Source organism: Eutrigla gurnardus (genome assembly GCF_963514095.1).
Source record: "Eutrigla gurnardus genome assembly, chromosome: 14".
NCBI lineage: Eukaryota > Metazoa > Chordata > Actinopteri > Perciformes > Triglidae > Eutrigla > Eutrigla gurnardus.
In genome coordinates this window covers 3,969,263-3,987,585 of record NC_139937.1, presented here as the reverse complement: position 1 = coordinate 3,987,585, position 18,323 = coordinate 3,969,263, and the positions used below count along the sequence as shown (strand labels likewise).

The window sequence follows — 18,323 nt, the reverse complement described above, 5'->3', positions numbered from 1 at the left end:
ACAACATGAACCAAAGCTCTCCGACCAGACTCAAACCATGGATGTTGCGGTTCGTGTTCGGGGACCTAAACTAGGCCTGAGTGTAGCTAGGCTAGCTATGTAGGAAGATGTGCCGATTTACAATCGCATCAACGGAGCTCCGATTGGCTGGTTGTTCCTCCAAATGTGCTCATCAACGAGCACAACACCGTTTTGAATCCCCCAACAATGTGACGTGTGCAGTCATTCAGATGACCAGGCTACCCTTACCCTTCTTCTGAACCCCACCGCGGATCAACTGTTTCCCCCGTCCGTCGACGCCACCCTCTTCTGTTAATAGTGATAGCTGCTGTAATGGCGGGAGGTGTGAAAAATCTGTGGCCTGTTCTCTGTGGCGTCACGGTTCTAAGAGACTGTGTCAAATTTAGGCCTCTCTTAACGCAGAGCTAGCAGGGAGTCAAGGTCTTAAGCCAGTTGATGTTTGGCCTGTGTCACTCTTGATTGAAGAGGCAATCGGCTATGTATGTCCACAAGTGGGTGCACCTGTCCTGATACTAACATTTATTAGCGTTCAGCAGCTAATTGCAGTGTCAAAGTGTCAGCACGGTCGTAACGTTTTAAGCAGGGTCGGCGTGTGTCGAGCCCACGTCTTCCCGAGTCAGCTGTCTCCCGTCGCTCAGCTACCATACAGTGAAGTTATATTTGACCAGATATCATGTACTGCACCACAAGGGTGATGAGAACATGACCATGCCATTGTATTTTCACAGTGCTTACTATACAATCATACAATCGCTGTCCTGTCCATACAATGCCACTTTGAGAACTAATTATTGTTGCATTGTTGAAGCACTAGCTTTGTAACACCATTGCATGTGTCTTAAATGTTCCTCATAGTAAAATCTAAATAACCAACAATCTGGACAGTGTCTGTGCCATTATGACTTTACATTATTTTATACAGGCAGTACGAGTGTCATTTTCAGCACCATGAACAGAAAACACCTTTCTGATGCTTTCTGATGCCTCGTGGACTTCAAACCTTCCCATCTCACTTGATGACCCTTTTATAAATCTGCTCCACTCTCCGCAGGTTCTCAGCATCTTGTTTTTCTGAGCTTATCTTCTAAGCCATTTTCTCTCCCCACTCAGCCTTCATGTGTTCCCTCTTTCCCCTCTCTCATTTATTTCCAATGGAGAGCATCGATTGGCTCGTTTGAACCCCTCGGTCTGGGCTGATATTTCACTCCTGTCCTTCCCTCCATCGTGCTTTACTCTTCTCCCTCCATCATTAGTCCTGCCCTCCGACCATTCAAATACAGCATGACTCCAACGTGATGGGTGGAGATCCTGATTGAAACAAGCACTCACTATTGCACACGGACCAACTGGACGGCACAAACATGCATTGACATCTGTAAAAACACATTTGTGTAATTATTGCCAACTTGAAAAGTCGCTGATTGATTTCTTGGCTCCAAATGTAATTATGTGTGTGTGTGATTAAACGTACCTTTTCTTTTTATGAGAATGCACTACACAACCTCCTCTATTGAATTGGGCTGTTTGTGGGGCATTAACAATAAAAATCATTTTTGAGGGACTACACGGAGTGGCTGGCGATGTTGCTGATATCACTTCAGAAACCATCGGTGTCTGACCGGAGACGAGGCCGGATCTAATGCCACACAGAGCTGATTCAGAATGAGAACCCAAATATCAGCATTTGTTCCCAGGCGATCAGGTGAGTGTTATTGCATCACATGAAGTCACTGCTGAAACAACGTGGAGTATCACTACTATGCAGCATCATGATTTTACAACAATCTCTGAAAGAATGCACCAAGAATAGACATTTTCTTCCATACACCCTCATCCTGTTATATGCCTGGAGGGCTTGGCCAGTAAGTCATTGGTCTATTTGTTTATCTTCATACATCTCTGCACACTTTTGAAGCCAATCATGATCCAAATCCAAAACGCTTCCTAAACTAGTCCATAGAAGAGGTTTACCATCGAGAATGTCCTCGCCTTTCAAGGTCTAAAACTATAACGTGTTCACAAGGTAGAAGCACAAGGACGTGAATATACAGACGCCACCTGAAAATGAAAGCAAAAGGGCCAAAAAAAACCCCATAAGCTTGATGAATAATGTAATAATGTAAGGAGCCGGCATAATAAAAGGTGATATTCTGTGGATAAAATAAATCACAGCGCTGCACAGATCTTGAATGATCACCTGGGGCTGATTTAAGTGCTTTCCCCCGCGTGTTCAGCATGCACACAGCCTCCCGCCCGAAGGTGAGGACATGTTTCCATCTGCTGATCCTTCTGAGCATTGCAATGGGCTCCGCGGTTATTTGGAGGCCAGACTGAATCCAAAGGCCACCCTGAGGGAAGGAGCCCCTGCTGTCAAAATGAGCAGCTCGAACTCAACGCAAACTTACCTGGAAAAGCTTTCCAATCATTGTGTCTGTGTAAATGTAAAGAGTCGACAGAAGCAACACTACTAGAGATTTCTTTCAGCCTCCGAAAACACTAATAGGTATATACAGAAACTCTGCTTCTGAAACTGAAACACTGCTTCTCTTTATTTTTATTATTTGTTTTTTAAACTTTCCATGTGTCACTGGTAAAAAAAACAGCATATTCCATTGCAGTTTCATTAAAACAGATAGAAATGCAATTGAAGATGATTTACAAAATATATACATTAAACTTATACACATACATACACACAGACAGTTATACACCGTTATACTCAAACATCCATTTTTGCATACGGTGGGGTCCAAAAGTCGGAGTCCACTACCAAGAAAGGTACGTTTCAATGATTAAAAGTATAAAACAGAGGTTCTTCCAAAGCTTCTTATTCAGATAAATAAGAGCTGGCATAAATCAAAAAGTAATATATTTAAAGAAATGCAACAAATACTAAAAACAACTGCTTTTCTACATTACGTCTATATTATTAGTGTGTAATTACTATTGCAGTGAGTAACTGCAGTGTGATATGATAAAGGACTTCCTGTCAACTTGTTAGAATAGTATATAACACTACTGAAGACAGCCACAATATCCTCCACTAAACTGCACTACACACTGACCAGAGAGCTGCCACTCCACAGCGTGGATCATCACTTGAGGCTTAAACCCTTCCTTTCCATCATAACAATGACTCAAAACCATCATCAAGTCCACACAGTATAAGTGTGATGACTCTCCCTCTGTGGTCACCTCACCTCAAACATCTGTGACAGACAAACTGGCACCTCAAGACACCATAACGTAAGCATTGCTTGGACAATATAGATCCTGAAATCCTACAAAATAATTGAATAAAAATGTCTTTCACCTCATGCACCACAAACAAAACATAATGCAATATTTTGAGAAATAAAGTATTCCCACACTAAATAAAATAATAAATTTAACTTTCTGTTCATTTTCGATATGTTTATTTCTGGAACTGGACACAGGCTTTTGGACCCCACTGTAGCATCTGTGTGTTGATGTATTTGTATATACCTGATGTATATATTGCACCATCCATCTACATAGAACCAAATCAAGAACACACGACACTCAAACACAACAAAACCGTCCTCCCCGATCAGTCCTCAAGAACTGGCCATGCAAGTCAACATAAAAGCCTGTTCCGATAAACAAACACCTAGCATGGCCAGTTACTGATGAACGTTTTACCAGGAGTGAAGAAAAAAAGGAGAAATACTCAAAAATACACAAGAAATAACAGAAATATTGTACTTCTTGGAGGTTGTGACATCAGTAATTCTATATAAAAGCCCCAAAGCACAGATCAATAACGGGGCCTGACCAATGCTAAGGGTAATCGTCTATGCTAATGGTAACCATGGCAACAACATGTGGCTGGATGGACAGTTGAGACAGTGAGTTTAAATTTGACTCAGGATTCAGGAGCTAAAGCCTCCAACGTGGGACCGAGAAAGTTTGCTTCGTCACCGTTCAGTGAATGTTCCTCTTATGTACAGTGAGAGCTGGGACTGATTTCCAAGTTTACTCGTGACATCTATCTTGAGTGCAACTTTCAGAAATCAGGACTCCCGCTGAGAGCATCCCGTTGTGTCTGCTCGCTGTGCTAAAAGCAGCCGCTTGCATTTCTATGCTGCAGAAAAAATACAAAGCGCTTCATGACAGAGGACTTAATCACAAGTACAAACACTGCTACAACGCTGGGTCGCATTAGGTTGAATGCCAATTAGCAGCACTTACTTAACTCTCGTGGAAAAATTAGTCAACAAACAGCAGTCTAAAGAGGCCAAATGATCTGGGTCGGCACACACTTGCAATATTCAAGAGGATCTGAAAAAAGAATAGTTGGAATAGCAAGTCATAGTGGCAGCATATGCCAGACACTGCAATGACAAAAGAGAAACCGATAACCTGCAGGTATAAACCGCGTACAGGAACAAACAAAGTCATTGTCTGGCAAACTAACACAACCCAGATTAGCAGCAGTGTCCTCATGGTGATTTACCGCCTTCACACCAATCTCTGTGTCATGTAGCGTTTACATTGTTCATCATGGCTGTCTCTCTCCTGTGATCCACTCATCCTTCAGGCTATTCCCTCGCCATCTTCCTCTCCTGTATTCTGTCCTTGTCCATCAGTCTTCCTCTGCAGCCTTTAACCACCAGAAGACACACTCCTGGTCGCTGGCTACACAACCTTTTTTCTTTCAGTCCCCCGCCACCCTCAACACCACATGTTTAGATTACCCACACTGCACCGCTCTATGCCTCCTCTTGCTTGAACTCGATTGCTCCTCCGTTTCTACTGCTGCCATATCCCACAGGGACACCTGCTCCATTGTTCACATTTGCCTCTAGTGACTCAAAGCTCTTCTCTTCCAGCGGCTTGCCGATCCAGGCGCCGAAGCCGTGGCTGCTGAGAGCTCGGAAGAACTGCTGCTTGGCGAGCTGGAAGGACATCGCCGTCATCTTGGCCTGGGCGTAGGAGGGCAGGTTGAGGAGGTCGGCGCGGCCACACCGCTGGCACAGAGAGCGGAACAGAGAGAACAAGTTGGACTTGGACACTCTGGACACGCTCATCTTGTTCCTGGAGGGAAGACATTAAAGGGTTGTTTAGTGAGAGTGTTCATTAAACAAGGAAAACATCCCAGTTTGTCTGGCAAGCTGGCATGACGACATTTCCTCTGATCATGCAGCGTTTCCTATTCAGCTTACTTAACTGCCTGCTGCTCACAGTTTTGGGTGATTTAATTAAAATGTAATTCGGCTTGTGGTTACTTGACAGTTTTTACTGAAGCAGAGCACTTAAAATGATCCCCCAAAAATGTGCCAAGTATATTTTTTTGAGTATATTTTGGAAAGTGTTTATTTCATAGTTGGCCACATCTCATATTTCTTAGGGACACACAACGAACCCAACTTCACAATGATGTTTGATTAATGTCACGATGATCACCGTTATAGTTAGCCACTAGAGAGAGACAGCAGGACTACACTCCTGAAATAAGACCTTTTTAAGTGGACAATAACAGACTATATGAACAAACGTGTGTCGACATCAGGAGAGATGGGATTTGGTTTTGTTACATACCCGTCCAGTTTGCCTTTGGTCCCGTCCAGCACCTCCACACTGTGCTGGTCTGGAAAGCTCCAGTTCACACTGGACTCCTTGGTCTTGCCTGTGTGCCGCGTCGAGTCATACACACTCACCCGGCCCACCTGAGTCCAACCAGGTTGGTGAGGGGAAAGGGGACAAAGAGAGCACATTTTGTTCCATCAGCCTAATTGAGCCCTTCAGTGTGAGTCAGCAAATTAGAGCCACAGCATCTAAAATGAGTTGTGTAATGCGTGTGTCAGTAGGACGGCCGCGTTGATTAGACATGCTAGAATTAACAGACTTCACTGATTTGTGATTTTAAGTGTTCCAAAACAAGGAACAAGCTGAATTATGCTCAACTGCCAGCTACTATTTCATTCCATTCCATTACATTTCGCCCGGCGGTATGAGAGTGACCTACCTGCTTTGTTGTTAATTGATGGATGAGCCAAATTTATAGAAGACAAGCGATGAAAAAAGTTGTGCAGGCACAGATAGGAGCGTTGGCAGCTTAATTAATAATTTTTTGAGAATGACCTCAATAATCCTGATTAATGTCCACAATTGACATTGCCAAAGAGCGGTGCAGTTACCTCTGGGTGATTTAGCATGAAGGGAGGAGGGAGACTTTGGGTGAATGCTTCACCGTCTCTGGCCAGCCGACAGCAAACAGCCCGTGTGAGGTGCCCGTGGCTGTACAGATAGCCTGACGGGACAGAATAACACGGTGGAACAGAAAATCTTAAGATGAGGAGCAACAGAAACGTGGGAATTCCTCCAATTTCACTGGCATTACCTCTCAGTAATACATTTTAAAACAATTATTATATGTATATTTTACCAAGTGTGATGGACTTCAGGTAGATGGGATGCAGGAAATGGGTGAGCAGCGCCCCCTGCAGACCCAACACGTTCCAGCGCAGGATCTTATCACTGCAGCTCATGGTTCGCAGCCTCTCACCGTGCTGGATGCCGTCCCAAGTGGGCACAATGGCACTCGACTCCACTGGGATGGTGCCCTCACCTGGCACAAGCAAAACATAACACACGGACAAAGGTCACAGGTCGTGTGCGTGTGTGTGTATGTGTATATATATATATATATATATATATATATATATATGTGTATGTTTATATATATATATATATATATATATATATATATATATATATATATATATATATATATATAGTGGTGGGCAAATTTCTTTAATTTCTTTAATCTAGATTAATCTCACTGTAATCTTGGAATTAATCTAGATTAATCTAGACTAAAATGGCTCATTTGAATTCTGCCGAAGGCATTCATTATATGTATGTGCTACCTAAATAATGACTAACTAATTCCGCATCGCACAAGGTGCAAACAACCTTAGTCTTGTCGAGGTTTCCATTGGGAAGCTTCTTAAAAATAATTTTCCCTGAAGCAAACCTTCATAGCTGCATCCATGTCAGCACGTCACGTTTGATGTGGTAATTTCACAGTAGGCATACACAGGTTCCAAATCTGACTCGCCCCCTACAGTGGAATTCGGCCAGGTATACATCCGCGCTAAAATAAAAGTGAAAGTCATCATAGCTTGCTTTGTATAGACCCAGCTCCCAACCCAACTTTGAGAATAGAGAGATTAACGGCTTTTTTTTTTTGTCGCTCGATAAAAGTCTTGCGTTAACAGGTATATATATATATATATATATATTATTTTATTTTTTTTCTGAAGAAAGATGTGTGTGCATTTCATCTCTCACCGTTCTCCACTTTGGTGCGTAGCTTGCCCTGCTTGGCATTCTCAAACAGAGGCTGATGTCCCTCCACTTCATCCCCTGACTCACTGCAGGACTTGTCAAACAGAGCACCATCCCCACACGGTGCAGTGCTATGGACGAGAGAAAAGGCCGAAACATATGGTATTAATATGACACGCAGTCTGCAAGAGGAGGCAGACCACATCCGAGTGGTGGACACGACAAGATGGAGAGCGAGTGGGGGGGGAGGTGAGCGAGGAGAAAGAAATCCCACCTGATGTAGAGGTGAAAGGTGATGTCAGGTTTGATTCGCAGCTTGTTACTCTCCGCTGTCTCGAATATACTGTCGTCTGTGCCATCATAGTGCTTGAGCAGCTCAATGTACAGAAACCTGGAAAGAAAGGAGACGGTGAGTAAGCCTTATGAATAATGTCCTGCAGACGGAGTCTTGGAGAAGAGTGAGTTTTTTTTACAATAGGGAGAGAAAAATGTATAAAAAGCGAGATCTATTTTTACCGAACAAATCCCCTTCTGGAGATGATTTCAGCGTGGCAATCGTTAACAGTGTCCCCTTTTAGGCTCAGCTCCTCCCCTTTAACACAGCGATTTCCTGACAGAAACAAACAAGACACATTTAATGTCAAAGTGCAGAACAATGCATCGCCTCTTGGTTCTGCAGTGGCCTACTTCTGTTTTAGCTCTCTGAGAGTACATGCCTCCAATTACAAAAATCCTCATCATGGAAAAATGCAGTGACAGGTAATTTGTATGTTGCAACACAATTGCTTATACTCCCTGTTATTACCAACTGCCTTTGCTTCATTGGTTTTATGCTAAGGAAATGGATATACCAGTTCCCAGGCTGACAACAGTCCCCAGGCCCTCCCCCCTCCTCATGACGATGGTGGCCAGAATTTTGCGTCCCAGAAGGCTGTGCTGGATACGTGTGGTCAGGGCGTTGAAACGCTGGTGACTCAACATTGCTATCTGGTCATGCAAAGTGCTGCCACTCACTGGAAGCTAGAGAAAGGGATGTATACAGGACAGGCAAAATAGAAAAAGGAGATGAGGATTATTTAACATTCGGTTTGTCTGAAATTTATTTGACCTTGCAATCCAATGATACATGTGAAAAACTACCATAGTAGAATATTAAAGCTTTCCAAACATAGCCAAAGCTGCTGGAGTATATTGTAGCAAAAAAAACAAACAAGAAAAACACGTGTAATGTTTGTACATCTAATGTTTGGATGCTGTCTCAACAAGCTCACCAGCTTTCTGTAAATGCTACAAAGCTAAAGCCTTCCAGTGAAGAGAACCAATTCAGTTAATGTGAAGCAAACATCTCTTATACTCTCCGTATAGTTGACTTTAGCTCTGTTTTAACTAAGGTTACATGCTATTCTAAATGTGCATATGTTGTCATTTTGTAAGCAGATTAGTCAATTACATGCAGGTGTTGACTGTAATTCCATTATGTCCTGCCTTATCCCCATGTTGAGGCAGAGAAGCTGCATGTTTGGTGATAGAAATTGTCAATGATTGAAAACTCATTACCTCGGCTGGGATAAGCTCCCCAGTGCGGGCTGCCCTCTCAGCCTCTCCAATCAGAACCCGTAGAGCAGCATCTGCTGCTTCCTGTTTTCCCTGCTTCTTGTTGGACGCGCACACTGGAGGGAACCAGCGTCCGCCCAGCTTGGCCTGGTAGGTGAACCTGAGCAGGGGCAACGACAAAGGTGATCGGAGGAGGATTTAACAGGGTTTTCTCACACATATATGCAAGATTCATGTATTTTCCTAACATGTCAGGTGTTAATAAAATAAAAGAGATCCAGGGAAATCAGGCAAAAGGGGCTCAATGTTTAAAAACTTTGAATTATTACATAAATCCTTTTATAATCCTATAAAAAGATATAAATAACGAAGAACAACTGGATAGTAAGAGATGATTTTTATCCCGTGTGTATATGTTTTTATGCATTCGTTCATTTCACATACTTAGGTTCATGTGGTGGCCCAGACTGGCCCACAAGTCGGATTTCAGCAGCAAAGCCACGGGCTCTAGCGTACTCCAGCAGACCTGACACAGCGTTGTTGTTCAGGTGGTTAATGAGGTCCCCGACCCCTGCCTCATGTGCTGCTCGCAACTCATCTGCAGTCAGAGGGGGCAGAGAGGGACATGTAGTCCCAGTACCACTGCCATCACTATCACTGGAAGAGCCCAGGGGCAACTGAGGCTGCAAGGAGAGAAGGGAGTAGGGGGGGGGGGGGTGTTAATGAGCTATTGGAGAACACCAGTGTGACAGAGCCACAAAAACATTTCTTACAGCCTGAGTGATCGGTTGTTTTTCTTTTATTCCACTCATATCGGGGATATGCACAGCCCCTCTCTTTCCTCCCAGATGCACCACCAGAGTTCATATCTGCTTCTCACTCGCTCCTCACCTTATTGAGCTGCAGTCTCCCGTCAGCCATTAACTCTTTGACGGCCTCTTCTGCTGCCAGTTGGCGGGCTGCCTTCTTGCTTGGAGCTGAGGCTTCTGCAAACAGGCTTTCTCCAACCTTGACCCTGTACATGAACCTGAATACAAGGCAGAGACAGTTAAGTGTGTGTGTATGTGTAGCTGCAAAAAGAGTAGAGCCTATGGTGTACAAGTGATCAAGATGGCCGCAACATTTTTAGAAAGTGTCCAGAGGAACACAAACATTTTTATTGAATCTACCAGCTGGCTGCCTAAAGGGAAGGATCGTAAAGAGAAAGAAGAGTGAACAGACAGAGGGGATATTGTGTCTTTGTCAGCTGACTACAGTACCGAGTACAAATTGAACAGAAATAGCTGATCAACTGCTTCCCTGAGGAGTGACTTTCAGTGTGGGGGAGAAGAGTATCCAAAAGGACAGATTCAGGGGGAGGTGAAGGAGCCAGTACCGTGGGTCATGTGGTGGTCCTGCCTGCCCAGTGATGATAAATTCGATGGGGTTGCTGCTGCGCTGGCTGTACTCCATCAGGACAGACACCGGATTTTTCCCACCAGGCAGAGAGCGGGACAGTGGCTGGCGAGGTCCCTCTACTGTCCCCATCCCTTCCACACTAGTAGTCCCAAAAATCCCCCCTGTGCCTTCAGCTGGTCCCTGGGAGGCAGTGGAGGAGATACAAATAATTACAATTAAGGCTGTATGTCTTTGGTGGATGTAGTTTTGAAAATAATAAAACTTGGGTTGGAAAATAATAAACAAAATGTTGGCTTCTACAGTACAACCTCATGTAGTGCTCTCTATTCAGATGTTACATGCATGACCAATCAATCTCAAGTGTTTAAAGCCAGATTTGGGTCTTGATATGGATGATGGTGCCTTATTTTCACTAGAAACGCACCAATCGATCAATTGCCAATCCAAACCAGCTGGTTTTCAGCTGATTGGCCATGACCGACCGGCCAATTTCATATTTTTTAATTTTGGCTGGGAGTAACGAGACAGACACACACACACACACGTCGGTGAGTGAAGAGGTCAGAAAGCTTACAATTTGTCTGCAGCTGAAAGTCCAAATAAAATTGGTGGAGGAACAAGCATCAAAATATTTTAATCAACGAACTTATCAGATACACTTATTATTATAATGAATTATAATGAATTCCCATGCATGCTGAATGGCTAATGATAAGGTTAAAATGCATTATGGTGCGTTCATTCTCTGCACAGCTAAACTGAGTATTTGCTGAGGGAAGCCGGAAACATATCATGATGTTTTCAAATTGTTCTAAAATGTTGTTTTTGGGGAGAAACTTGGAATAAATACAGTGTTTTCAGGAGTTGTTTTCAGAGTAATTATTTTTGTCAGTTTAGACTGAATAAACAGTTCAAAATATTTTGGGGATGTGGGGAGAAAAAAAAACGTTGCTGTCAATTATAGTTCTAAGAAAGAAAAACCTGAAGCAGCAAAAATCGGAATTGGCAGGTGCGTCTTTTTAAAAATAAATAAATAAATTAAATAAAATTGGCCAAGAAAATTGCAGATGGTGCATCTTTCATTTCTGCACATTCAAACAAAAACTTACACTGGTGTCTGGGAGCAAATCCATCACTTGGTCCGCACTAACAGTATTTCCCTCGTCCCCGGTACTTGGCCCTCCCTGCATCTCCCCGATCAGAATGCGCAGGGTGGCAGCAGCAGCATCCTTCTTTGCAACCTTCTTACTGGAGGCTTCGGCGACAGGAAACAGACGCCCGTTGAGCATCACCTGCATACGAAATCTGAGAGAGGGAGATGAGATCGTATGTGTGTGTGTATATGTAGAGAGAGCGAGAGAGAGAGATGAGACACAGTGATCTGCCAATACACAATTAATTGAACAGCTTGATTGAACAACTACTGTGTTGCATAACAAGCAATATAATTGCCATTCTTAATTGGAAGCCTCATATGTCTTGTTTAAGGCAGATTTATTTCTCTCAGACTTTGAATCGATAGGTGTACCTGGTGCTTTACAGAAGGTAACAAACATGTGGAGGGAAAAACGAAAAAACTACACCTATCAGATAATAATAATAATAAAAACAACCATTTTGTCAGTTGATACATGGTTTGGGTATGCACTCATCCAATTATTTATTTCATGATACCTTAACTAAGAGCAACTGCTTTGATATTCTCACTCACTGATGCTCTGTTTTTCCCACATTTACAGTTTACATGAAACTAATTGGGTCAATACTTTCCTCAATTAAACTTGACTTGAACTACTTGAACAAACAGAAGGCAGCGTGACTAACCTCGGGTCATGAGAGGGTCCTGATTGGTCGAGGAGCAGGAACTCACAGTTCTGGCCCAGATACTGGGCATACTCCATGAGGCCACTGACGGGGTTCTTCAGCCTCACCTCCTGTAATTTGGCCCACAGGTTCTGGGGCGGTGGAGCAGCCAGCGACACAGCTACAGTTCCCACAGAGTTGGCCTTCTCTGCTGCCAGTTTCCCAGCGTCCGTCTCTCTTCGAATGGCGTTGAGGAATTCTGGGATGTCGTCAGTAGCCCACTGTCCTTCGTTGGTCTCTTCATCTTTAGACGGGGTAAGGGAGGGGGGCTGGAAGGAGGATTGGGCATAGGTAAAGGATTGATAAAAGGTAAAGGATTGATAAAATCAGTTTATAAGTCAAGTTTTAAAAACTTACCAAAATACTTCTAGGAAAAAAAGAGCTTCTTTTCCCCCCTAAAAGTTGGTTCAACAATGAGCTTTGCATGAAGACTGAATACAGCAATTAAGTGTATTTCCCAAAATGTTGAAGTTTCTATAATCTATCATCTTTGTAGAGACTGTGCTGTATATACTGCGGGAAATATTTTTGATTAGGCTACCTAGATATTCTTGACAGTCATCAAAGTTGAACTATCTAGGTCAAATGCATCCTGTTCTGTTTTGAAATGTAATCCACATTTATGTGAATAAATAGTTGCTCTTACATTTCTCTTTCCGGCATGTGGTATTCTATATTAGTATCAATGTAGACTTTAGACTTTATTGTCCCCGAGGGGAAATTATTTTCCAATTCGCCGTACAGTTTATGGGCAGCACACTGACATTTAATACACATATGGACAAACACATAACATAAACATGCATACAGTAGAGTAGATACAGTATATGGCAGAGTGAGGCTATTTTATTATGTTTCCTTTTGTTGAAGGCTGCCATGGCTGCACATGTAGATCACCTTAATATCATTAGGTGAATACAAAGCACAGAAATGTTACGTACCGCTTCACTCTGACTTTGCTCTGACAGCCAATCCTCGGGGAGGACTGGTTCTAGGCTTGGTATTGGTGGTAATGGTGATGGCGACAGAAAGATAGACTCTCCTCCCTTCTCATCTCTACTGCGGACCTCCAACGTCTGATCCACCTCAGCACGGCTGCTCTTTGCGGCTTTGAGGCTCCTTTCCATCCTGTCTCTGCGGTGGGTGGAGAGCTCCCAGGTGGGAGGGTTAACTTCATTATTCTTAATGACTTCACCTTGCTTCTCCAGTGAGTAGAGGGTGGGATTGACCTGCTTCGTACTCTTAAGACCCAGATTTTTGGCTATGACAAGAGCAGTTGCCTCCCTTGAAGCGAGCAGGTACTGCAGAACGCACTCCTTTTGTTCGGCCATTGTGGGGAGCGAGAGTTCCAGATCAGGTGAGCTGGTAGCGATGGGTCGTTGCTTCTCCTGGTGCTGACCTTTTTCTGGTGACTGGGATTTTTCAGAGTCAAATGACTCTGATGAGGAGCAGTAAGAACAACTGGATTCTGTGTCAGAGTGTTCTTTGCTTTGTCCCCTGTTTTCTGCTGTTCGCTCAACCTTGGCTTCAGGTTCTGGAGGGTGTCCTGAGCTAACACACAGATGGGAAGTTGGACTTTGTGCTTTCGAGTAATGATCTTCCTCGCCTCTGAGAGGTTCTCTGTAAACACTCCACTCAGGAGGGAGGAGTCCCTGCTTGGAGGCTTTCTGTGAGCGCTCCAAAGAGTAGAGGGCCTTGTTGACAATCTTTTTGGGCAGACGCAGTTTTTTGGCCAAGGATTTTGCAGAGATACTCTCACGTGGCTTCAAAGCGACCAAAGCCCTGTGAACCTGATCCTGGAGACCAGAAATGCGAGAGATGTCACCTTGAGCAAAGCTTGAATTTGACGAGCTGCGGTTTGCAGAATGCCTCTCAAACCTCTCTCCTCCTCTGTTGGGCCTGTCTCGATTAAGGGACAGACTCTGATAACTGTCACACAGAGAGTCAGTTGAGAAGTGCCACTTCCTGCTGGAGTGTTGGACGTGGTTTGTAGCTTGTAACTGGTTTTGATTCAGGTGTCGAGGGCCTGGGGTGCCTCGCGAGGCTCCTGGATGAACAAAACTGTAGTCCTGACTAAACCCTCTACCCCTTTGGCTGTTGTTGGGGTATGATGAATATCTACTGTGGCCTGACTGGGGCTGGTATGAGGCACTAGGCCACCTGTCGGGTACCACTCCCCCTCCCCCTCCACGTGGACTGGCTCTAAACTTTGGAGCCTCAGAGCTCTGTCCTCTCAGGAACTCTACCTGTTGGTTCAGAAAGGAATTGGGAGCAGGACAAGGACTGTGATTCTGTGAGCTGTTGTGGGCATCTGGTTTAGGGGCCACTTTACTGTACTTTGGTATGGGTGGGGCAGAGGGGGTGAGGGAAGGAGATGGGGGTGGCTGTATGGGCACTATGGGACGGGTAAAACTATTATAGTAACTTGAATACGGGTTCTGCTGAGGACCAGGTCTAGGGTAGAGTGAGGCTGGGCCAGGCCTGTAGTAATTCCCCTCGGCCTGGGAGTCAGGTGGCGGATGCCTGTGGAAGTGTTCTTTGTAAGGCCCTCCTCTACCTCTGCTCATAGCGCAGGGGTTGCGCGTGGAGGGGGCCGGGGCAGCTTGATGTGCAGCGTCTGTATGAGTGGACGTCCTCCAGCACAAATATTGGCACCTGATGGAAAGTCAGGACAGGCCAATTGCAGCTGAGCGCCTGAAATACAAAGAAAGGACAATGTCAAGAGAATATGAACATGGACAAATAATTTACAGTGTAAAACTGACAAGTTCAGTCACCTGCTGGCAAAACTCCAACCTATCCAAGTGTCCTTGAATCAGTCGCTAATTCTATACCAGCTTCAACAATTTGATCCTCAACTCTTCTTGAAATGCAGTACAAAATAGACAGTGGACTATATAATGTCTGAGTTATACGGAAAAAGTGAAGATTGCATCCAGAGGACAAGCTATCGTACAGCAACACTGTGAACGTTGGCGTGTATATCTTCAGACTAAACCCTAGCCAGTCTACAAGGAGACTCGAGGGTGACTGTCTCTCCCCGTCACATTGAAACTTAATCTCAAGGTAAAAGGATGGTAATAAATAATTCAGACCTCCTTGTGACTATTCTGTTTTATTTCTGGCCTTACGAATTATTGCTGGATCTGGATCCATAGCGGATGGGAAAGTGAGACATCTATGCAGACAAAAAGGACAGTTCCAAGGGCACAAACACAGGGCTGCTTGTTGACAGAAAACCGTGCAGTCCTGACTACGATGAGAAGGTTTTGCAGAGCTTGGTTTATTTCTTACCACTGAAATAAAAACATACATGGAAACATTCAGTAAATAGAAATGATGATCCTAAAAGTGCATTAGTCCATAATTCCAATGTCCTTTGATACCACAAACATTGATTCAGCTTCAAGTGTCATAACTGACAACACTCAATAATGTCTATATCAGTGCAATAGACAAGGAGGAGACACCCAATAATGAGTCAGGTTTCACCCCTTCTGACCCAGTCAGCATCGCTGGTCTGTCACATTGAGCTGAGCAGGCCTGAACACTGCCACATTAATAGAGAACATCATAGTGTTGGTTCATCACAATAATAGGGGCCGACAGCGCCAGCAGCCCAGGGGGCCAAACGGGGCTGGAGCTGACACATCTTGACCCTGATGCAAGGCAAGAGCTGACAGCCAAAATAACAACTCTTTTTTTCTTGGATGCAGTCAATGACGCTCCACTCCGTTTTGAGCCCGGGGACAAGCATAGGCTCCTAGACCGATGAATCAACTATTTTGCACACGCCACACCGTTATGTTAAGACCCAGCAAAAACCCCAACAACGGACAGGATGTTCAAAGTTAGACTCAGACCTCTATGTCCACTGTGGACCTAGCAGTTGAAAAGTAAACCTGGTACACACTCCAGAGTGGGTTCACATACATGCAACACAAACACATCACCACAAGGCCCAGTGGGCTCACAAGAGGATTGTGGAGCTCACCTGAAGTAACCCAAAAGAAAGTTGCAGCAGAGAAACACAGTGGGATTTTAACGATGCTGCTCCCAATGACCAGCTGACACGCAAAAAGAAAAACAGCAGCAGAGAAAACACGTGAAGCAAGCGCGACAGATCAGAACACGTTGTGATTGTTACTTATCCCGGCGGGGATGAGCAGGTCTGTCCTGCAGCTCCGACGATGGGGGCACCGGGGACGTCGCGCGCTCATATATGCGGTTACGTAACGAAAACAAAAAAAACGCGTTGCCATCTATTGAATCACGAAAGTTGGGAGGAAACGCACGACAGAGGACAGACACGACTTAGGTTTCGATTTCACTTCTAAAGACAAGTTAGGTTTCTAGTTCTGGTCACGTGACCCGCAGAGGCCAGAAGGGGCAGACAGACTGACGCACACACACACACACGTAAAGATGGCAAATGTCTATTAAGCGTAAAAACAACAACAACTTCTAGACGTATAGATAATCTTTTGCTGTGCTTTAGTAAAAAAAAAAAAAAAAAAACATCAATGTGTTACTGTGGAGCTACAAGGGCATCCTGTGTTGAACACACGCGGTGGCAGAGGCAGCAGACGTCACGTGATCAGGTCCTCCAAATACATCGGAGGAGGGATGATGCTGGAGTAATGCAATACATTTCGGGAGATACAAATATGACAGTGGTACGTTGAGATCTTGTTACAGGATTGTGATAGGATTAAAAACACAAAAGCAACGTAAGAGTACTATGAGGTGAAGGTCACTATCAAAAAGAAGTGTAGTACGGACACGCGTTGGGTCTAAACCACAATGTAGCATCTTTCACACGTGGATCTAGTAAAACACACAACAACAGTACAGTTGAACCTGAAAGGCAGAGCAGCGAGGAGGCGCCAAACTACCATCCATGTGAGGGATTTCTACCCTTTCTGTTTCTTGTTCATTTCATGAAATCAAATCTGCGCATTCAAAACAAAAATACTGGACACATTGCGTTAAAGTAAATGTCCAAAAGCTTTGAAGCCACGTGGGTGTTAGGATGTGTTAAGTCACACAGTTCTACACTTCATCATACAACATGAGCCATTCAGGAAAAACAAAAGCAACTTAACCGAGGATAAGTCCCCATTCATCATATATCAACAAATAGTCGGCAGCGTGCTAACGCTAAACTCTCGGTGGGGTTTAAATGAGTGGAAAGAGAAAGACGACATATTTTAATAAGGGGACGACTATTTTAGGAGGACTAATCGCCCAGGGATGACACTCAAAAGCCCTCGCTGCTATATCTTGCTTTTGTTTTACGTATTATTTTTTTTAAAGGGCATTACGTCGTTAACTTGAACAGCTACAGGTTAAACGTGTTGCATAAAACCACGTGTAGCAACACTGAAGCCCCTGACTGTGCTACTAAAACCACAGCAACACCTAACGTCGTCCCTCCTCCGGCTAACGTTAGCTAGCATGCTAGCTTGTGACTGGCACTGCACCATTTCCAACTATCGCCCGCCGCACAGCCAATCCGTTGCTGCTCACGCAAATAAACACAAACCACGCTCCCCCGAGCATTTACAGCAATGTAAAGACCCCCAAGGCGCCCGAACTCTTTACCTGAACTCAGAGTGTTTCTCTTGTTGGCGTGCGGTGTTTTAATGTGGTGTTGCCATGGACAAACAATCAAAGAAGTGGCTCGCGAAGAAGAGACGCTTATTGCTTGCGACCGACACAGAGATACGCGTCGCGTGTGGATGACGCGGCCACGTCCGGCAAGGTTCGAATATGTCTCGCCTGCGTCCTTCGCAGCTTTAACAACTAAAGTTTTGAGTCGGATATCTTCACAGAAAAACATGAACTCAGTGTTCAACTTTCACCAGAATCCCAATGTTATTTTCACGTTATATTTAAATATAAAGAGTGGTGCAGAGATGACGTACTTCTGTTGTCCGACCTCGGAAGTCGCTCTGGTTCCCTCAACAAAAAGCCACTGCGATTTTTCCAGTGGATTTTTTAAATGTGATGTTAAACCAATTTAACGGACGTTACAAACAAATCTATAGTACAGTAAATTATATTCGTGGTATATATCCCTGACAGATTTTGACAATTTACTTACACGATTAAATAATTCATGCATGTTTTGAAGAGAAAAACTATTCAACTAAGAAGCAACATAATCCTTG

General features: G+C 44.1%; 1 protein-coding gene across 2 annotated transcripts; it reads right to left on the bottom strand.

Moving 5' to 3' along the window:
• Window positions 1-2,557: 2,557 nt before the first annotated feature.
• Window positions 2,558-17,878, bottom strand: adar (adenosine deaminase RNA specific). Of its 2 annotated transcripts, none has more exons than XM_084026806.1 (16): window positions 17,755-17,878; window positions 13,092-14,844; window positions 12,112-12,419; window positions 11,397-11,592; window positions 10,265-10,467; window positions 9,781-9,916; window positions 9,334-9,572; window positions 8,893-9,049; window positions 8,187-8,355; window positions 7,852-7,945; window positions 7,610-7,726; window positions 7,339-7,466; window positions 6,431-6,613; window positions 6,183-6,295; window positions 5,584-5,711; window positions 2,558-5,079 (listed from the first exon to the last, which is right to left on the bottom strand). In XM_084026806.1, exons 2-16 carry the CDS (start codon window positions 14,715-14,717, stop codon window positions 4,755-4,757), a joined length of 4,122 nt encoding a protein of 1,373 aa, XP_083882932.1. In that variant the 5' UTR covers window positions 14,718-14,844; window positions 17,755-17,878; the 3' UTR covers window positions 2,558-4,754. The 2 variants fall into 2 exon arrangements, with proteins under 2 accessions (XP_083882932.1, XP_083882933.1); XM_084026807.1 differs by lacking the exon at window positions 17,755-17,878 and adding an exon at window positions 16,145-16,461.
• Between the last annotated feature and the right edge of the window lie 445 nt (window positions 17,879-18,323).